This window comes from Erinaceus europaeus, chromosome 2 (assembly GCF_950295315.1).
Source record: "Erinaceus europaeus chromosome 2, mEriEur2.1, whole genome shotgun sequence".
NCBI lineage: Eukaryota > Metazoa > Chordata > Mammalia > Eulipotyphla > Erinaceidae > Erinaceus > Erinaceus europaeus.
The window spans coordinates 25,375,107-25,398,051 of NC_080163.1; the positions used below are offsets into that span (position 1 = coordinate 25,375,107).

Below are 22,945 nucleotides of genomic sequence, written 5' to 3' on the forward strand. Positions count from 1 at the left end.
ATGACTATACCAGTTCTTTTTTTTCCCTGAGTCTGACATCTGATATGCAGGTGGGTCCAAGTTATTTTCTGGAGAGATGATGTCATAGCTGGTAAAAAGACCAGAAACCTGGATCAGGGAAGAGAGTAGCTCCCAAATATGGGAAAGGTGTATAAATATTGTTGACTGTAAACCCCATCCATTTGATCTGACCTGGGACCCATATTCAGCTTAGGAGCCTATGTGACCTCTGCATCCCTATAGATCTGAGTTTGCATTCTGTGGTCATGAGTAGGAACATTCCAAGCTGCCCCAATTTCAGGACCCATCTTCCTCAGGTGGAACACAATGTGTGTTATCCATCCTCCCTTTGGAGGATGGAACATTCTCTATCATTGTTGATCCACATTGAGGGTAAGGTCCTATGGGGGGCCCACAAAGGGATCTATTGTGTTGTTCCTGATAGAGATGACCAGTACCAATGGAGAGAGGAATCTATTTGAGGTCTAGGCCCATCGTGTCTGTTTCAGAATCTCAGGACTTCCCGACTAGGGCCCAAGCTGATGGGGTGGCCTGATAGTGACTAAAGAATCATCATTAAAGTATGCCAGTCCCTTGCCCTTATTCAGCTTTTGCAGTCCTTACTTTGATAAGATTAGTTTTGGAGTGAGTGAGGGGATATGTATCATTTTCTTCTTCCTTTTATTTTCCCCCCTACAGGGTTATTACTGGGCTCGGTGGCTGCACCATGAATCCATTGCTCCTGGAGGCCATTTTTCCCCCTTTTTGTTGGCCTTGTTGTTGTAGCCTTGTTGTGGTTATTATTATTGCCATTGTTGATGTTGTTCATTGTTGGATAGGACAGAGAGAAATGGAGAGAGGAAGGGAAGACAGAGAGGGGAGAGAAAGATAAACACCTGCAGACCTGCTTCACCGTCTGTGAAGTGACTCCCCTGCAGGTGGGGAGCCGGGGGCTCGAACCGGGATCCTTACAGCAGTCCCTGTGATTTGTACCACATGTGTTTAACCCACTGCGCCACCGCCCGACCCCCGATATATATCATTTTTAGTGGCAGTAAATGCTACACACTGACTGAGTGGTTTCAACCCTCTCTCATATGCCTTTCATCCTCTTTTCAGCTCACCATTCTCCCCAGATCCCAGAAAGTCCCAGTGGAAAGCCCCAGACACAGATGAGGAGTCTGCAGCCAAAGGCAAAGCAGTGGCCCAAGAAGGCATTCAGGTTCTTGGGAGCCTGTCAGCCACCAGCCAGATGAGGGCCAAAGCAAGAGACGGTGAAGATTCTGACAAAATATTACGCCAGTTACTGGGGAAAGACATCTCTGAGAATGTCTGCACTCAGGAAAAGCTGTCCTTGGAATTCCAGGATGCTCAGGCATCCTCAAGAAACTCCAGAAAGATGGCAGTGGAGAAGAGGGAACTGAAGCTGGCTAGGCTGAGGCAGCTGATGCAGAGGTCTCTAAGTGAGTCAGACACAGACTCCAATCACTCGGAGGACCCCAAGGGCACACCTGTACGCAAGGTGGATAGGCCCAGACCACAGCCCATCGTGGAGAGCATAGAGAGCATGGACAGCGCTGAGAGTTTGCACTTGATGATCAAGAAACACTCATTGGCCTCTGGACGCAGGTTTCCTTTTGGGATCAAGGCCTCCAAGTCTCTGGATGGCCACAGTCCCTCTCCCACCTCTGAGAGCAGTGATCCAGACCTGGAACCCCAGTGTCAAGGCTCTGTGAATACTCCTCCAAGCCAGCCCTCAAGAGACCCCACTCAGCCCAGTCCTGAGGCCGCTGTAGCCCAGAAAGTGGCCACGAGTCCCAAGAGTGCCCTCAAGTCTCCATCTTCCAAGCGTCGGACAGCGCAGAACTTGAAGCTCAGGGTAACTTTTGAAGAGCCTGTGGTGCAGATGGAGCCAACCATCCCAGAACTAAATGGAGAGAAGGACAAAGAAAAAAGCAGGACTGCCCAGCGAACCCCTGCAGCGAGTGAGTCTGGAGATCAACTGAAAAGGCCCTTTGGAACCTTCAGATCCATCATGGAGACACTCAGTGGGAACCAGAACAATAATAATAACTATCAGGCAGCCAGCCAGCTGAAGACCTCCACTCTCCCCTTGACCTCCCTTGGAAGGAAGGCCACAGACACCAAGGGAAACTCTGTGAACTCTGCCAGCAAGGGGAAGAATAAGGTGGTAAGTGCCCTTTGAAACAAATGTCCTTTTTCCTTTCAATTAACTATGTTGTTCTTAGTGCTTCAGCCTGAGAGGAGGCCCCAGAAAAGTCCAGAGGGATTCATGGGATGCCAACTTCATATATTTCTACAGAGATACGCTGTCTTGTTAAGAGTGCTTGTGGTAAAATAAATGAGACAGACTAATTATATCTCATGAGATTATACCCTAGTCCCAAAACATGCCGAAGTAGCTTGGCCCATGAGTATCAAAAGTCATTTCTATGTCATTTCTATGACATGAAGACCACCACTTGATATGGAATCATATCCTCCCATGGCACTGGTCCTACCTACATCAGGAGGAGTTTGTTCTCTCATGTGACTGACTGGGTAATGTATTCCCAAGTCTAATTAGAGAACACATAAATAGACGCTTCATTTCTAAAGACTTAACTACTCAGCTTTGAAATGACCTTTGAAGCGAGTATACCACAGAGGCCTCGACATTGGCACTTTATGAGGCAAACCCCTCAGTGGTGGTTGGGCTGCTCCTGCAGGCTGAACACTTGCCAGTGCACGGGGGAGGGTAGAGTCAAGCCACGACTACACTGCACAGTTGCACTTTTAGAAAACCAAATGTTCTAATCCCTTGGTTTGCATCCAGAGAGCCAGAGATGCGAGCAGTTTCCCGCGTGTTTCTGTGGACAGTATGACATCAAAAAAAAAAAAAAAGTATGCATGGTGTAACAGCTCAAATGCAGAACTCTCTGAGGAACAGAAGGGCCTTAAACACCCATCATCCAATCTAGAGAGTCACACCTTGACTATTTCTGTTGTTTGCTATGAAGTAAAAATCCTGGTACTGAAAGATCTGAGACTTCTCTGCCTTTTTTTTTTTTTTTTTTTTTACCACCAGGTGTAGTCCATGCTTCTCTAATTAACTGACTGGCAGTTTGAATTGCGCATTGATTTATATCATGAATTGGCTGTGTGATGAAGGTTTGCATGGGTTTGTTCCAGTTAGAAGAGGCACACTTGCAACCCAGCATTAGATCCTTTGGATGAAACACATCCAAGTTAATTCTGCTTGAGTGTTAAACATTTCCCAAGTAGTTCACTGGCTTCTCTTCCTCTGGAGTAAAAGAATGAGCAAACTTCTCATGCTCCATCCAATGAGTCTGAAGCTTCTGTCCCAGAACTAATCTGCCTCCTGCATTCCTCCTGTTCTTCCAGACTTGTGCATGTGCTGAGCTGGTTGCATGTTTTCAGTAATTTCTAATTGCGCCTCTCTAGGAGATGTACAGCAGCTGTGTCAGTCTCTCCTCTAACCCACTGATTGAAGATCCTCTGCGTAACTCAGCACGGTATGTGGTGGTGGTGGGGGATGCATTGCATGGAGACCCTTCTCATATCGAGGTCCTAGAGCACCTTTACTTGGGGCTGATATAGATATGGAATCATATCCTCCCATGGCAAAGAAAGACAAAGACAAAGAAAGTTACAACTCTTTTCCCTAGTAGAAACTAACTCATGGAGTCACGTGGTGGTGCACCTGGTTGGAGACACACACTGCCATGTGCAAGGTCCTGCCTTCAAGACCCCACCTGTGAGGGCCAGTTTCATGAGTGGTGGGGCAATGGAGCAGGTGTCTCTCTTTCTCTCTCCATCTCTATCTTCCCTTTCTTCTCAAATTCTCTCTGTTCTATCAAATAAAAATAATGAAGGGGGCTGGGCAATGGCTCACTGGGTTAAGCGAACCTAGTTCGAAGCACAAGGACCCATACAAGGATCTCGGTTCAAGCCCCCAGCTCCCCACCTGCAGGGAGGTTTCTTCACAAGTGACGAAGCAGGTCTTCGGGTGTCTATCTTTCTCTCCCTCTCTCTACCTCTCAATTTCTCTCTCAATTTCTTTCTGTCCTATCTAAAATATCGAAAAAATAGCCGCCAGGAGCAGTGGATTTATAGTATAAGCACCGAGCCCTAGTGATAAGCCTGGAGGCAAGGAAAAAAAGAAAGAAATGAATGAATGAAAGAAGCCAAAGCCAACTCACTTGGAACAGAGATTCAGAAAAGTAGAGGAATTTTGTTCCAGCATAAGAGGTATAAGCATCTCAGGAAAAGAGAGAGAAAGAGAGAGAGAGAGAGAGAGGTATAGGCCATGTTTCCAGGTTGACTTTGGCTGTCAATTCTTTGTTCAAGGGAGTCAAACACCAAATACTTACAGAAATGAAATCTCCTGGGCTGGGAAGTGGTGCATCTAATTGAACACACATGTTACCATGCTTAAGGACCCAGTTTCAAGTCACCACTCCCCATCTATAGGGGGAGGTTTCACTATCAGTAAAACAGTGCTATAGGAGTCTCTATCTTTCCCTCTCCATTGCCACCCCCCCTCTCCTCTCAATTTCTCTCTGTCAAATATAAGACAGATAAAGTAAAAATTAAAAAAGAAATGTCAAAAAGTTAAATCACCTGTTGGGGTGGAATGAGCCAACCCCCAGTCATAATCAGAAGCGTGTTGTTGTCCTTAAACAAAAATCACGAGCAATACCCCAATACAAGGAAGCTTAAACACTCAGCAAAATCCTTGGAATGTAGAAGGAGAATATTTCGCGTTTCTTCCAGAACCCTTTGGTACCTGGAAACAAGACAGTTGGTATACCAGAAGATTGTTTTGACAGATTCAGTTCACCCTGCTTTTGTGTTTTTTTTGTTTTGTTTTGTTTTTCTTTCTTTCACTGTTCAGCTCTGGGTGCTGGGGATTAAACCTGGGACCTCTAGCACACAGCTCCTATGCTTAATCACTGTGCTGTCTTCCCAACCCCTTATCTTGGCCTTTTACAATCAAAGAAACAAAGCTCAATAATCCTCTATGTAGCAGGATTGCAAAAACCAGAGTACAGGGGGCCAAGCAGTGGTACATCTGAAAGGGCACGCATATTACCATATATGATGACCTGGCTTCAAGACCCTGATCCCCACCTGCGTGGGGGAAGCTTCATGAGTAGTGAAGTACTGCTGCGAGCATCATTCTTTCTCGTTCCATCTTTATCTTCCCCTTCCCTCTCAATGTATCTGTCTCACCATCAGAAAGTGTTGGTTTCACTTGTCTTTACACAGAAGGTGAAAGTCCTCATTCGCTCATGCTGGAGAGGTTGATTTCTCTCCTTTCTTCACAGTTCCATTGAGGCAGAAAGAACTAGCCACATTAACTCTGTCAATGAAATAACAATGAAAATCATTTCTTGTTAGTGATTTTAATATTTATTTACAAAATTACAACTCTGCACCATTCCCACCACCAGAGTTCTGGATTCCCAATTCCTCCATTGGAAGTTATAGCAGTTCTCCCAAGGTTACAAATATGAGTTAACTATTATTTATACAACCTGTCTATATTTGTATATATTTGCCCATTTTTGTAGGTCCCCATATTCTCTTCCTTTCCAAGTCACACACACCTATCATTACATCCAAGTGTCTCTCCCCACCTTTTTTCCTCTTCTCTCTCTGGTTCCCGATGGAGTTCAGAGTTCAGAGCCCTCTGGACATCTTCTCCCTATAATTTCTACCTCACTAGAAGTATGGATCAAAATTATTTGGGGGGTACAGAAGGTGAGAATTATGTATTCTGTTATTGCTTCTCTGCTGGACAGGAGCATTGGTAGGTCAAGCTATACCCACCCAGTTTCTATCTTTCCCTGGTGGGGAAGGGCTCTGAAGCAGCAAAGTTCCAAAACACACTGGTGAGATAGTCTGCCCAAGGAAGTCAGGATGGAATCATGATAGCATCTGCAATGTGGTGACTGAAAGGTGACTGAAAGCAGGTCAGAATGGTTAATGAACAGAGAACAACAACAAAAAAATAGGGGTAGAGGAGATGAACATAGGGATCTTAGGGTGGAAAGAAGCTAGGAAGTCCATTCTAGGCATGTTCCAAGGGGCCTCACAACTATCTTAGTTTTTTTGTTTGTTTGTTTGTTTTGTTTTGTTGCTTTAGTTTGATAGCTAACATGGAGTTGGACAAAAATATTGTGTGAGATGATGGTGTCAGAGTAGAGAAAAGGGCTAAGAAAGTTGGATTAGGGTATAGAGTAGCTCCCATTCTTAGGGAGAAAAAAAACTATGAATAAAAATTAACTGTTTACCTCATCCACCTGATCAAGGGCATACATATGGTAAGGATGGAAATCTTGATTTAAAATAAAGAGTCCTCCAAAAAAATTAAACTAGCCTGGAAATATGGGACATGGAAAACATTGAGTTAAGTCAAGTCACTGCTACCTTTTGTCTGTAGGATCCCGTAAGAAAGAGACTCTCTTGCCTGTGGCTCCAAAGTCCCAGGTTTAATCCCCCACATCACCATAAACCAGAGCTGAGCAGTACTCTGCTTTCTGTCTCTCTGTATCTCTTATTAAAATAGAATATATTTTAATATCTTTATTTATTATAGGATAGAGACAGAGATAAATTGAGAGGGGAGGTGGAAATAGGGAGAGAGACATCTGCAGCCATGTTTTACCATTCATAAAGCATTCCCCCTGCAGGTGGGGAGCCGGTGCTTGGACCTGGGTCTATATGCACTGTAATGTGAGCACTTAATGAGGTGTTCCTGGCACCAAGAAAATATATTTAAAAAGAAAAGAAATTAAGCCCCCCCCCAAGTGTTCATTTATCAGTGATGCCACTGAGTCTTGGCCTCAGAATCAGCTTGAAGGTTAAAGGACTCCTTCAGAGCTACAGGGATTTCCCAAGGTCCTAACACTTTGAAAGCCAATGACAATCATCGGGTTGGCATTGGCTCCACACATTCTGCCACTGAGTAGCTGGCTCAGAAAAACCCTGGGAGAGAGGGGGCAGTAGGTCCTAGTTCCAGGCATACACTGGAATCAGATTTGAATTCCTATGAATTTTTTATTCTTCCTGGTAGAGAAATAATGGGGGCAATAAATGCACTTGAAAAGAATGTCAGCTCTTTGAGGGAGTTCTGTTTGCTATTTATTTTGCTAAATCGGTCACAGCTTGATAGCTCAGAATCTAAATTTCCTTTCAATACCCTTTAAAATGAGATTGGACTCTATGACTTTAAACAGCTTTCCCAGTGTGTTTTGACTGCAGAGGATGAATTTGTTTATAACCAGCAGATTTATCCTGTACTTTTTTTTTCTTTTAAAGGACAAGTTGGTTTTGAGTTATTACAACTCCAAGGGAATGTTTGCAATTATGTGTCATCAAATGCCAATAAGACATTTATTTCCCAGACTTTAAGTCTATCCGAGATCTGAAACCCATCAAGTGAGTACTGATTCTATTTACCGATAGGCAGAGGCCATCAACCCCTGGACAGCACCAGTCACAGTCACACCCTCTCTGGCCACAATGGCACTGGCCTTAGGGGTAAAACCCCTAATCCTAGCAGTAGCATGGCCAGACTTCTTAAAAAGACATTAATCAGTAAACACTGTGAGCATAGGTTTTACTGCCAAGGAATTAGCTACACAGGGAATTTACATCCAGAGCCAAGAGTTGGTATTAAAACATTTGCATACTATAAACTGGTAGACAGCTAACTAACCCAGTGAAAGCAAATTTGACAATGCTTGCAGGCCTGGGTTTAAGCCCCTGGCTTCATATGTGAACACTGTCAAGAGGGGAAGCTTCAAGATGAGCACTGAAGCATTGCTGTGATTGTCTTTTCTTTCTCTGTCTTGCACTCTAGATTTAAAAAGGAAAAATAATGTAAACAGTCTTCTAGGAGTGGTGGAGGCATGCAGACACAAAAATCTCAGTGACAAAAATAAATAGCAGCCTGGAAAGAGGGGTCATGGACAAAGTGTTAGGCTTATGATCATGAGTTGGATCCTGGACATTGCATATGCCAAAGTGATGCACTAGTGATCTTTTATACAATCTTTTATTCTCTTAATAAGTAAAAGTTTTTTTAAAAAATAAAATCTCTGTGTTGATTTCAAGGTTTCTCAACAGTCACTTCAAAGAAGGTAGTGGGCCATCAAAGTAACTTACTTGGATAGTGTGTTGTCTTGTCATGTGCAAAACCCAGGTTTGAGCCTGGCTTCCACCACACTGAAGGAAGATTTGCTAATGTGGTGTCTTACTCCTCTCTCTCTCATCCTTCTCTGACTCTGTTCCTATGAGAGAAAGAGACAGAGAGACTGACACAGAGAGACAGAGAAAGAGAGAGAGGAATGTATTTGACCCAATAAGATATGAGGGTATGACTATGGTCACCTGTGTGCCTGTGGAAGGACAAATTTAAAGTTACACACACAAACACACACACACACACACACACACACACACACATGCACGCACGCACGCACGCACACAGTCCTGATTGTCAAGCCACCACAAGTGAACAGAATGTTGAACAGCCTTTTTTTTTCTTTTTGCTTCTTTATGGTAGAGACAGAGAGACAGAGAGAGAGAAGGATGATAAGAGAAAGGAAGTGAGAAAGACCAATACTTGCAGCCCTGTTCCACCACTGATGAAGGTCCCCCCCCCCCCACAAATAGGGACTATGGCCTTAAATCAGGGTCCTCACACATGGTAACGGATGTGCTCTTCTAAGTACACCATCATCTAGCCTCTCACCCTCTGTACACACCTCTTAAAACTGTCTTCAGTTTGGGGCCTTTGTGAGTGAGATAATTTAGTATTCATCCTTCTCTTTTGGGTTTATGTAAATCTCACTTACCATAATTCTTTCAGGCTCCATGAAAGATGAGGCCAAGGAGATGACTTAATCATTTTTAACAGTTAAGTAGTAGACCATTGTGTAGTGTGTGTGTGTGTGTGTGTGTGTGTGTGCATAATCACAACCTTCTTAGTCACTCATTGTAAACCTTTATTAAATCACTAATTAAAACACATAGGAAGAAAGGGCCAGGTGGTGGTGTATCCCATAGAGCACACCCATTACCATGCTCAAAGACCCAGGTTTGAGCCCTGCTCTGCCCCTGCAGGGAGGAAGCTTCACAATCAGTGAAGAAGGTCTATAGGTGTCCCTTTTTGTCTGTCTTTCTCTATCTTCCCCTCTCCTCTTAATTTCTATATGCCCCATCTAATTAAAAGAAAAGGAAAATTTTTAAAAAAGGAAAATGGCCACTGGAAACATCATATTTGTAGTGCCATCACTGAGCCCCAGCAATAACCATAATGGCAGTAAAATCAGATTTTAAAAAAAGAAGATACTTCCAGTGCCTAAATACAACTTAGCAAGCATTTTCCCTCATTGGAACACTGTTCATATATGGCTTATTGTGATGCAAGGTATTCAACCTTGAACCTAGAAGCCTTGGGCATGAAAGTCATTTCCATAGCCATTATGCTGTCTCCCAGCCCCCACAAACTATAAGAGTCATCAAAATTTCTTCTTATTTATATTTATTTATTTATTTATTTATTTATTTATCATTGGACAAAGACAGAGAAATTGAGAGAAAAGGGGGAGAGAAAGAGATGGAGAGACACCTGCAGCACTGCTTCCCCACTCATGAAACTTTACCCTGCAGATGGGGGCCAGGGGCTTGAACCTGGGTCTTTGTTCATTGCAACATGTGCATCTAGCTGGGTGCATCATATCAGGCAGCCCCAATCATCAAATATTTTAAGTTTTGTAAGAATATGATTGACAAACAGAATTTCTTTTTAAAAAATCATATTTCACCCTCTGGGGAAAGGAAAAATCATAGCCCATAACAGAAAGACAATGAAATAATTGAGAAGCAAAATATGAGTTGAAACAAAGGAAAATCTACTGCAACTAAGATTCCATGTTCTCAGTTCAAGTAGTGGCCTAGAAAGGCAGGAAATAAACATGTGGAATACACAAATTGTGGGTAGGCAGGAACAGAAGGGAGACTGGTCTTGGAAACCAACGCTTCACACAAGAAGTGCAGTTCTTCAGCCTGTTTATTCTAGATGAAGGGAAGTCAAAAAACTCAAACAACTCACTTTTCCCACCTCTTCCTGCCTTCCCACATGCTCACAGTTTTGAATTGAATAACCTCAAAGAGCATGCTTGTCCTACAGTGCCACATTTTATTTATTTTTTTATTTATTTATGCGGGGCAAGCTCTGGAAGGCCTGCCTTTACCACCCCATGCCCACCATTCTGTTGTCCACCAGAGAGGTGTTATAAAGGGGGAGAAGAACAGGTAACTGTGGGGGTGATTGTTCAGAGTGACCACTCTAGACACTATGGCAGAGGATAGTGTATTTATTGGGTTACATGGAGGTATTCTTATACTCGAGCAAGCAGGCAAAAAAGAGGAGGTATTGTCAAACCAATTATTTTAAAGGTCAATATCATGAAGTAGGGGAACAAGCTGGGGAAAGGGAAGCTGTGGTCTTATGAGGAACGAGCTGGGCCAAAGGCTGATGCAATCTCAGTGGTTAAGCTATTGAGGAACCTCCACACCCTTCTGCTTTCGGGAAATGGAAACTTAACTATAATCTGTGCAGCAGTTTTAGTTAATAGCTCCTGCCCTCAGGCCAGGTGCAGAATGCTGGCAACAAGGCAGAATGCTGGCAACAAGGCCTTCCTGGGGAGGAGAGGGAGGAGGGTAAGGAGACTTTTATGAGTGAACTCCTACTGGTTTCAGAGAGATGATCAGGGTGTCAGCCCTGCTCGAACTACCATATCCCCACATATTTATTTTCCCTTTTGTTGCCCTTGTTGTTTTTTATTGCTGTTGTAGTTATTATTGTTGTTGTTATTGATATGTCATCATTGTTGGATAGGACAGAGAGAAATGGAGAGAGAAGGGGAAGACAGAAATGGGGAGAGAAAGATAGACACCTGCAGACCTGCTTCTCCTGTGAAGCAACTCCCCTGCAGGTGGGGATACAGGGACTCAAACCAGGACCCTTACACCAGTCCTCAGCTTCTCACCATGTGCACTTAACCTGCTGCACTACAGCCTGCCTCCCTAGTGCCACATTTTCTACCAAGTTGTCTTTGTCATGAAATTAGCAGGGCCTGGCACTGAGTTCTCCTATGGCCTGAGTTGCAATGAGGCAACAAGTTGGTTGAGGTTCAAATGTTCCTGATAAGAGACTTTACTCAGATATCTTCACCAAGCATCCCTGTTCCAGACACAGCCATTTGTTGTTTTTCTAGGCTAAGAAAAGTGCAGATGTAAAACCTTCCTGAAGGCCTCCCCTGGCTTGTCAGTGCACTTAGCATCTTTACACTTTTTATCATGCATTTTGCTGCATCAGAGAAGTCATAGTCAGGAGATAATGGAGAGAAAATTATATAGAGAACCCAATCCCACTAAGGAAAGATAAAATCAGTCTGGGAGTGTGGATCAACCTGCCAATGTCCATGTTCAGTGAAGAAGAAATTATAGAAGCCAGAACTCCCACATTCTACAACCCCAAAAGAATTCTGGTCTATACCCCTAGAGAAAGGGATAAGTGTTAGGGGGAAGATGACTAGATGGCTCTGAACTCCAGTTCCATCAATCCCTAGAGAAGAGGGAAAAATGACATTTAGAAGTAGCCATAAGTGTCGGTGTGACTTAAAAAGGAAGAGAAGGCAGAAGAAAAGAAAAGTCAAATACATATAAATATAGATGATTATAGAAATAATAGTTAACCCATATCTGTGACCTTGGGAGAACTACTGCAGTTCCTAATAAAGTGGATGGGGACACAGAACTCTGGTAAGAGTGCTATGGAATTATACCCCAATTACCTCATAAATGTATAAATCATTTTAAATCACTAATAAAAATAATAATAATCATGGAAGATTAAAATTGCTTCATGATAGCAGGGACCATCATGTCTTTCTAAAACAAAGTTGTTTTGTTTTTTGATTTCTTTTTTAGGGAGCAAGAGGCAACGCACATGGCTTGAGCACATGTTAGAGTGTTAAAAGACCCAGATTCAAGCACCAATCCCCCACTTGTAGGGGGAAAGCTTCAGGAGCAGTGAAGTGTGTTTCTCTCCCTTTCTGTCTCCTGATTCCCTCTTGATTTCTCTCTGTTTCTATCAGTAAATAAATAAGGAAAATATTTTAATCACTAATTTGAGTCTTATACACCATATACTTATTTTACATATAACAGAGTATTACCCAACAGTTTTTTTTTTTAAAAAAAAAAAAGACTATAATATATGTCTTTTGGGTCTAATAGATGAATCTGGCAGTGATTAAGCTCAGTGAAGTAATTTAGGAACTGAAGAAGAACTGCGGGATGATATCACTCATATGTGAATATAGAGAATTGAAATACATGAACTTGAAAAAAAATGTATATAGTCAAAGCTTATATAGTGTAACCTTGGGAGTACTATGGTGGTTACCGTTGGAGGGAGGTGGGGGCACAGAGATTTGGTGGTGGGAGTGGTGTGGAATTATATCCCTAGTGTCATGTACTATTGTAAGTCACTATTAAATCATTAATTAAAACACACATACATTTTTTTAAAAGATTTATATTTATAAGAGAGCAAAACTCTCATGTCTGGCATATGCAGATCTGGGGTTCAAATCAGGGGACTCAGGTATGCAAGTTCTATGCTTTATCACAGATTTGTCCCCTTCTAGCCTCTCCATCATTTATATTTGAATTTAATATAATTTTAGTGAGTTAATAATGGTTTATAAGACTTTAAGATTACAGAAGTACAGTTCCATACCACGCTCACCACTGAAGTTCTGTCCCCATCCCCCCAAGGATAACTACCAAAGTTTCTTAAAGGTCTTTTGTAGCTTTTTTTTTTAAATTAGTCTTTTTCAAGTTCATATGTTTCAATTCTCTATATTCCACATACAGGAAAAAATTATCTAGCAGTTGTTTTCTACTTTCTTCCTTACTTAGTAGAGTCATCTCTGCCCCTGCCACCAGTTTGATCCATTTTGTCCCAAAAGACAATATCATCTTTTTTTATTTCACTTTTTTCTGGATTTATTCATTCACGTTATTTGGATAGAGACAGAGAGAAAGTGAGAGAAAGGTAGGAGATAAAAAGAAATATGTGCACTTGTGACGCTTCCCTACTTAAGGTAATGACTGGGGTCTTGAACTTGGATCATTTGGAACTGTAATGTGTGTACTCAACCAGGTATTCCACTGCCAGGCCCCACAATACCATTTTATTAATTGCAGAGTAGTATTCCACTGAATATATATCTCATTACTTCTTTAGCCAGTCATCTGTCCATGAGCATATAGGTTGTTTCCACTCCTTAGCTGTTGTGATGGCTATTTATCATTTAATTTTAATTTATTTGGCATCCCACTATCTAGATTAGAGACTTGTAAATATTTTAAGAGAGAAATAGGGAGGTGAAAAAGAAAAATGAGAGGAAAGTAGAAAAAAAAAAAAAAAAAGAACTAAGACTGTTGGGCTGGCAAGATAGCTTACTTAGTCTACTTGCTTGTTATGAACACAACGCAGGTTCAAGCCTAGCCCCCACTGCACTGAGGGAAACTTTAGTGCTCTGGTGTCTTTCTCTGTCTCTCTTAGTCTCTGTCTTTCTGTCTGAAAAAGTCAGCCTAGACTAATGAAGCCCCTGGGACAACCCCCATAAAAAGAACTAAATCTGTAGTCACCCCACAGAAGGAGTGAGATGACACTGAGCAGGATGCTAGACCCTCTGATGACAAGTTCACCCACCTCTAGTGAGCCTCAGTTTGAATGTGTTGAGTAGAAGTTGTACTTTTGAGCCAAAATCATCCCATGTGTGAGCAGATGGAATTTGGAGATAGGCTGTTTTTTTCTTCTTCTTCACATTTTATTGAGTGTTGTAATGGTTTACAGCACAGTTGTTGACACATGGATTCAATCTCTCATCTTTCTGTGATAGGTGTCTGCATGACACTCTCTTTCCCAACATAGGTCACCTTCTTCCATCATACACCTGCAGCCCTGAGTCCCTTTGTCCTATTCTTCCCCATACTTCTCTAGAGTCCTTTGCTTTGGGGCAATACAGTACATCCAGTCCAAGTCTCACCTTATAGGCTTTTAGTAAAGCTTAAAAAGAGAGGACCAGAGTAGCATAGGCTCCCTATTTGGCTGTCTGTGGAAATGCAATACATGCACATGGACCATTTAGAATAATTCGTGCAGGGACTTGCTGTCTGCTCACTGTGGGCTATGAAAATAGGGAACCCATGCCGACATGAGTCAGCAAGGGAGGCTGCTTGAAAGATTGTTATTTGAGTCTGGACCTTTTCTCCTTTCCAATTTTGGTCACTCAGAATGCATTTTCATATCCAAAACTGAAATCAAGGAGCAGCAAATGATCTCAGTAATTCATGCCAGAATTACCCAAACATTTGTGTTCATTGGAGTGCTGGGTATTGGGGCCTGAGTAATTGTAGGGTTCAGGGAGGCTTGAGTTATTCTGATATTAGTCAGATAAATGCCTCATATCAACATTCTACTCAGTATGCATTCAGCTCTAATTATGCTGGGTTTTGTCCTACAGAAAGTGTTCTTTTTAGTGTTTGATCAAAACACCTTTTTCTAGTAAAGTAAAAGTGCTCTGCCAGAGTTTTCAGGCTGGTACTGTGCTTAGACTACAGCCTATGCCTTCTTTTTACCTTGGATTTTTGTTAATAATGCTGTAGGTGCTTAGTAATGCTAACATTAGGGGGAAAAAAGTGACATTATCCTTGTTCAACCTATTCCATTTCCTATCGCACTCCATGAATTAACCACTTGCTTGTCTTACAGTTTTCCCAAGTATTCCGTATTACTAAAAAATTGCTCACACAGATTTCAGTTGTAGATATCCCCAGTCATGGCTGGGGAAAATAGCTTAACTGGTGGAGCATAAGATTTTCATACCTGAGGTTTCCAGTTCAACCCTTGGTATAGCACTGCCAGAGTTGTACTCCTGTCTCTGCCTGTGCCCTCCCCTCTTTCATGAAAATCTCTCATATGTAATAAGTAAAATAAATCTCATGAGAATATATTCATGGTCTTTTGTCATCTTACTATAGAAGACAGAAATGAGTGTTAACACTTAATGTTAAAAATGCATTCACGGTACACAGTAACTATAGTAATCTCCACAATGTCATGCTATTCTTAAACTTTTGAAACTTGGTAACTTAGACACAGAGATAATATATCATGACTACGCTTACATAGTAATGGTGATGATAAATTTAGGAGCAAGTATTTGAGGATTTGAACTCAGACAATCTGGTCACAAGCAGCGTCTTCACAACAATAAGATAAATTTATCTAGATCCATTTTAGCAACCAGCACATTCACACAAACACTCTTCCTCTTCTCACCAGCAGTATAACTATAGAATTCTTTGGGGCTAAATCCGTGTTTACTATTATTATTACTACTACCTAAATATCAATCGCAGTTGACCCATGCAGTGTCCAGTATCACATTTTCTTTCTTATCTAAGTCTGTGTTCCCTCTGGAAATAATGAATTTGATTTCTTCATTTACACTTCATACCTAACCACTCTGGAAGACAGAAACTTCCTTTCAGTGCACTCAGACAAAGCAGGTATCTCTCCATTTCAGTGAGTCAATAAGACATGCTCCTTCATACACCCCACTCCTAATGACTGCTACACAGCCCTCCTTCTCAGTTCCCCATCTCCATCATCTTGAGAATTCCTCCTGCCTTTCTCCCATGTAGAGGAGCCCTATTTCCTTAGCCTGTCTTTTTTCCTTTTTTTTTTTTTTTTGTTTATCCGCTTTCTTCGGCAAACACACCTTTCCATATTAGGGAAGCGAATAGGGGCTAAGTTTATTTTTTAATTGTTTTTTTAAATATATATTATCTATCACAAAATATCTTCAAGTTGCTTAACTGGGAGTGTTTGGCTGGATATATAATTCTAGGTGAAACATAATTTTCCTTCAGAATCCTTTTGTTTTTTTTTGAAATACGTTTGCATTTTGTTTACCATAGCCTCTCCTATTTTCACTGGGTTTCACTTTTCTATATAGGTTTATATCTAGTGTTTTATTTTAGTATCATTTTGTAAGAAAACATGATAAATTTGTTTTCCATCCTCCACACCTAACTGAAAACCCCTGGAATTTTTTTTTCTTTGACTGACTAGATTGTTCTCACACTTTCTCTCTTTTCCTATACATGCACAAGTTCTTTAAACTACCATTTGGAGGAATAAATAAGAATTGCAACTTTCAAATGATGATAGCTATTTACTAGAAAACTACAAAGAGACAAGGTCTAAGCATGCAACCACAATTCTGAGGCCATAAAATCACACGTGGAGTTCATCTAAATTTGTCCTCTGGTTTTAAAGGACCATTATCAGAAAGGTGTAGCAACTAGGGAAAAATAGCGGCAGGCCGAGAGTATGGATCAACCTGCCAATGCCCATGTTCAGCAAAGAAGCAATTAGAGAAGCCAGACAGACCTTCCACCTTCTGCATTCCATAATGATTCTGGGTCCATGCTCCCAGAAGGATAAAGTATAGGACAGCTATCAAGGAAGGGGGTGGGCTCCAGAACTTTGGTGGTGGGAATTGGGTAGAATTGTACTCTTCTTATCCTATAGTTTTGTCAATATTTTTATTTTATAAATAATTTTTTTAATCTTTAAAAAAAATAAAGTTGTAGCAACAAGAAGAAAATCAATAATATGTTGGAGATAAGTTCTTCTCTGGAAAATTTTCTACCCAGAACAGAACCAATGTCTCTGGTAAGGTAGCTCATCTTGAGAGTGTAAAATTATTCCAAGGCTTGCATTTATACTTCTTCCTACATAGTAAGTGTCAAAGTATTGAGGGGAAAGCAACATTATTGTTTGTTCCCTGTCTTATTATTTTACCTATAGATTTACCTACTTGTGGTCTCTCATCACCCTAGCTCAGTAGTAACAAAGAAAATACACAAAGAAAAAGCTTTCTTCTTTAAGACTTAAAACTAAACAGAGAATAAAATATGGATTCAAAAGTGAATCCATGTAAATAAAATTTAATTATCATTTCTGCTCAGACAGTATAAACATAGTTTTTTTTCTTGTTTGACTCTAATAAAATTCACCTGACTATAGAATTTTGCCTGAATTTCAATAAGCAAGGTTGAGAAATTGCTTCTGGAGCTGAATTTAAAAGTGCTCACTAAGTGTGTGCTATTTTGTGAATATTGCTTTTATTGTTTATAGAGTGGCTTATGTGAAAAGAGAATAATTCACCCACTGGAATGAAATATTCTTCAGTGTGGTTTGTGTGCGGGTAATTTCCATTTTTTTCTGGTGAACTCTTTAGTGGTGTTGTCTTGTAACTTAACCATAGCTTTATCTAATTTCAGCCTTGTGGTTTTTCTTCTGCTTAGGCATAATGACATCAATAGAAAAATGAAGAAATATTACAGCATAAAGCACATTGATGAGCCAGAATCAAAAGAAGTCTTCTTGTAAATCACTTTTTATTGTCTTTCAATGCTGCCCTTTGGACACTATTGGACATTTCTGGACCATCCTCTGGAAACAGAACTATAAGAACAATACCTCACCAGCAAAAAGAACAGAGTTTCAGGATGCCTTAAATGTATAATAGTAGACTATACAAGAGACATTTTTTGATGCTATTTGTACATATAACTTGTTTTTAAAGAGATGCTGTTTAAAAGCATGGTTGGGCAAACGTATGTTTTTGTTTTTGTTTTTGTTTTTCCTAAGATTTCCAATCTACCCAAGAGACATTCACCCAGCCTGTGATGCCGTTTTGTATTTCATCAATTGCATGAATGTTTGCTAATGTGGTTGAACTTCCCCTTCCCCATAATATGGGCAGCTTTGATTCACCATCTCAATGAGACCAAGTCAATGGTATTGTTTTCCACCAGGAGTGTTTTTCCTGTCGTTTCTACATTTTGTATAAAGAAATTAAACAATGTTAACAGCCACCTAAAATCTTTGGGCACCTACTTTCTTATAAACCTGTGATGTTCTGATTTCTAAAGGGCTTTGAGAGTATTTTAACTGCTGATACTTTATTTCAGGAACAAACTACCCAATTTAGCTGTTTTCCCATAGGGATCAAATCAAACATTCTATTATTCATTAAGTGCTGAAGGATCAGACAAATATATAAAGCAAGTCAGTTCCTTCTGTCTTCTCAAATTGCCTTGTTGACATGAGGAAATAATAATGACTAAGGATTCAGTCCCTCCTTGGTTTTGCTTTTTTCTTCCTCTAACGCATTATGAGACCTGTCTGAACCCTTTAGGAGACAGTGCAGAGCCTGAGTTCGTAACAGTTCTATTATTGGTACAGCTCTTTTAATCCATGTAGCTTGTAACTTCTAGAAGGTTCCATACTATCATGTAGACCATCTGTATACTGGAAGGCAAAATGGGCCAAAGATCTAAAATAGGAAGCAGTTTACCTAGGTGGTTCATTTGACAAACATTGAACCTGATGAAATAAGGTTTTAAAAGGAGGAGCCAATATTTAATTGCCTTTTATCTTCCAGCCACACTTCATGGGATAAAATCATGGCTTCCATTATGTACATTGAAAAATTAAACTTGAAGGGGCCAGGCTGCTGTGCACCTTGTAAAGCACAGACACTACAGTGTTCAAGGACAAGGACCCGTGTTCAAGCCCTTGGTCTCCACCTGGTGGGAGAAAGCCTCAAAAATGGTGAAGTGGGGTTGCAGGTGTCTCTCTGTCTCTTTCCCTATCACCCCCTCCCCTCTCGATTTCTCTCTGTCTCTATCTAATAAATAAGGAAGGAAAAAAGGAAGGAAAGTAGGAAGGTCATTAAACTTGAGAACGTTTAAGTCCGCTATCCAAGGTAACCCTAGTAGTAAGTAGCAGAATTAGCATTTGTACAAGCTTGCTTTTCATCCACATATATATGTATATGTATGTGTATGTGTATATGTTTACGTATACATATATATCTGTCACCTGTTGTGTCTGTGCTATATATGCTCTCTCACTAGTGCACTGTACCGTGGACTAGCCCACAGGAAGCCTGAGTTGTGATAGTGACCCTACTTCTGGTCAACTCTTTCGTTTGGGGTAGAGCACATTTCCTGCTTGATGGATACTGAAGAAGGACAAGACTGACCAATATATACAACTAGGAGGTAGGTTCCATTCAACACACAGAGGAACATGACTGTGAGCATCAAATAGTCTGCCCATATGTGGATCCTTTGGGTTCCTACTGTTAGAGTCTGGTGGAGTGTGCACCTCTCACATAGTCCCTTCCTCAAATGAGATGACTGTTCAGATTTTTGTCCCTTCGTTTCATGTGTTCTCCTTGATTTCTCTGTCCCACACCACTGCTCTGTCCTTAGACTTGAGGTCTAATAGAGAAACACAAGTGAAATGTTGATTCTTGTTTTTCCTGCTGTGTGCCACCCTGAGCAAACATTAGGGCCTCCACCCTTAATTGGGGCCTTGTTCTCTCTATCCCCTTCTCTCCCTCCCTCCCCAGTCCCAATTTTTTTTTATTAGGCAGTATGCTTTTTAATTGTAAAGTGGAAGAGGACTAGGTCTTCTGTAGGAATTTTATTTAAAATAATTAACTGTGGCCAGGAAATGGCTTAGCAGGTAGAATATAGGACTTGCATGTATGAGGTCCTGGAGTGAATCACTGGCACCACATATTATGCTTGCTACTTTGGTCTCCCTTGCCCTCTCTTCTCCTAAATAAATAAAAACAATTAAAGAATAAAACAATAACAATAACTAAATGTTCTGTTATTGCTCCCGCCCCTTCTGAGATACATTCTGTCCTTTCACAGTGAGGGGAAGGAATGGAAGCAAGTCACCCCCAGATTTGGACTGTCACACCTCACTCTCCCGCCACTCCTAGCCAACTTCCTCCCTGCCTTTTGTCTTGTCTTTCTGTCCTGTTGGTCTGGGAGAAAAGGAACAGATAAGAGTAGAGGAAGGGTGCACATTATAGTGTGCAAGGAGCCAGGTTCAAGTCCCTGGTCCCCACCTGCAGGGGAAAAGCTTCACAAGTGGTGAAGCAGGGCTGCAGGTCTCTGTCTCTCTTCCTCTCTATCTCCCCCACCCCTCTTGATTTATGTCTGTCACTACCCAGTAATAAATAAAATAAAAAGAAAAAACTAAAAAAAAACATTTTAAAAAAAATAAAAGAGGATAGGAAGGGGAAAAGGTGTTGCCTGGTGAACTTGAACTTCCTCGGAATAGATATCTTGACTAAATGTCACCTGGGAAGGCCATGGTTCTGATGTCTGTCAGGCCCATACACCAAGAACTGTACCTATCCATGCCCAGCAAGAATTTTCTAGGTACTTTATGAATAGTTACTTCCCAGACATATCCAATTCATTCTTTCTCAATGGTCTCAGCAGCCAGACATAAAGTTTCTATGAAACAGAGCAGAAAACATCTGAAGAGTTTGAAAAAAGACATACTATTTTGACCTGGGAAAACTGGTAATTTGATTATTAACCTTAGCATTTTAGTTACCACAATACTGAGCACAGGAGAACAAAGAATATAAAGAAAGAGAAATGTTGAACCCAACTGCAAGACCCAGCACTCTGTGTTTAGTCATGTCATTAGGATACTAAAAGGCTACAAATGCTGCTCTTGAAATCACACATGTACAGTAATATCTTTACTGTCCAAGCTTGGTAAGAACTGGATAAATTATGCTAGCCTAAAATTAATAGAATGGTGTTTTCCTTACCACAAACTTAATTTTGTGCAGAATACTCTAAACAAAAACAAATCCTTCATTGAGTTGGATTGAGACACAACTACATGTTATAAATTTAAAAAGAGAGAGAGAGGGTATGTTTCCTTTTAGTAAGGGGAGCTTTGGGTCTTTGCCCTAACTTCCTCCCGTTGGGCCAATAAAATGAGTAAAGCTCTATCTGCAAGCCTAATTACATGCAACAGAGTAGGGAATTCGGCTCCATAGTAAAAAAAAAAAAACCTATCACAACATCTGTCAGCATCTTTTAAAGACTAGTTTCTTTTATGTCACCAAAGGGACTCATATTGCCAAAGAACAACGAATCAAATTAAGAGTATTTCTTAGAAAAGATAACATGATGCCAAGCCTTCAGCACATTGAATTCAAGGATTGAATTCCCATCATTTCTTCTCCTAACACATCAGTATGTCTTTAACCCTGATCTAAAAGCTCTTGTTGTGCACCATGAAGTTGGGAGTGGAGAGGAGACTCTCAAACATTACCTACAAGTCGATTTCAAGAATTAATATTTTCTTCTTAAAGTGGGTATTCATAAGCAACATACTGGATTGTTCTGGCTAGAGGACATAACTATAAAATTTATGTTTTACTTAATTCACCAAAACATTGCCTGAAACATGACAGGATAGATACTACTTCTTAATAGGCCCTCATATACTTATCATCAAGTTGATAAAGGAAAGAATAAGGAATTCAGAGGCCAGGTGATGGTGCACATGGTCCTCAAACTTCACTATATGTATGTAGGCTTTACCTGGAAGAGCTATTAAACATCTGAAACCAAGTTGAACCCATAATGACATGGATTGTCAGAAAAACACAGAAAAATACATCACGACTTTCCCAACACCCCAATAAATTCTACTTTCTTCTTTTAAAAACAGTCTCTTCCCCACTGCTCCCCAGAGCTTCATGTATGCCTGATTCCACCGCTCTCAGGCTGTTTTTCTTTTCATTTCAAAGAAAGAGCCTTTCCTAGTACCATAGTGCTCCTAGTGTAGTGCTGGGAATCTAATCCAAGGCTGAGCTATCTCCCAACCTTATCAACACTACTTTCTAAAGGTGGAACACAGGCACCAGTATTTGTAAATACTTCTTCAGAATTTTAACTTGCACTATAAAGTCATACAACAGCACTTTGTCACTTAATGCTAGTCACTGTTGGCATCAACTGGGAGCAGGTTAGAAATGTAGGCTCTGCATCCATTATGGCCTCTATTTTTTATATTTATTTATAAAATAGAAGTATCAGCAATATCATAGGATGAGAGGGGAACAATTCTACACAATTCCCACCACCAGAATTCTGTATCCCATCCCATCCCTTGAAAGCTTTCCTATTTTTTTATCCCTCTGGGAGCATGGACTCAGGATTATTATGGGGTGCAGAAGGTAGAAAGTCTGACTTCTGTATGCTTCTCCACTGGACATGGGCATTGTCTGGTCGATTCATACTTCTAGCCTATTTCTATTTCTCCCTAGTGGAGTAGGGCTCTGGAGAGGTGGGGTTCTAGGACATATTGGTAAGGTCATTGACCTAGGGAAGTCAAGTGGGCATCATGGTAACACATCTGCAACTTGGTGGCTGAAAAAGCATTAAGATATATGCAGAAATTATTTAATAATTAGGAACCTAAATGTAAAAATATAGCCGCTGAGATTTGGAGGTCTCCATTTTGGAAAAAGCTAGGAAGTCTATTTTAGGCATATTCCAAGGGGGCCAGAAATTTACTAGTTTTTGCCTGATTCCAACAGCTAACTTGTAGGTTGACCAAAGGTATTATCTTGGGGGATGTTGTCACAGTTGGAAAAGGACTAGAAAGCTGGATCAGGGAAGAGAGCAGCTCCAAAATATGGGGAAAGTACATGAATATTGTTAACTGTAAACCCCATCAATCTGATATAGGGCCCATATTCAGCACAGGAGCCTGTATAACCTATGCACCGCTACAGGTCTGAGCTCACATTCTGTGGTTCTTCTTCTACTTCTAGCGTTTGCCCTTCTTCCGTAGCCAGTCAACAGCATCAGGTTGAGCCTGATGTAAAGTTTCGAGACCTCCTTTGAATCTGGAGAG

At 40.9% G+C, this 22,945-nt stretch overlaps 1 protein-coding gene across 8 annotated transcripts in view; it reads left to right on the forward strand.

The window, feature by feature from the left end:
• SNCAIP (synuclein alpha interacting protein) overlaps nucleotides 1-18,073 on the forward strand; it is a 214,456-nt gene extending 196,383 nt beyond the window's left edge. For 6 of the 8 annotated variants that reach the window (XM_060177445.1, XM_060177458.1, XM_060177446.1 and 3 more), the window contains 3 exons: nucleotides 1,120-2,191; nucleotides 3,466-3,536; nucleotides 17,494-18,073. In XM_060177445.1, the coding sequence (XP_060033428.1) occupies nucleotides 1,120-2,191; nucleotides 3,466-3,536; nucleotides 17,494-17,578 (1,228 nt within the window). In that variant the 3' untranslated portion in view covers nucleotides 17,579-18,073. Of the gene's footprint in view, nucleotides 1-1,119; nucleotides 2,192-3,465; nucleotides 3,537-12,030; nucleotides 12,200-17,493 lie in introns of those variants that run through there. The other 2 variants (XM_060177454.1, XM_060177459.1) reach the window with 2 other exon arrangements.
• Nucleotides 18,074-22,945: the final 4,872 nt, after the last annotated feature.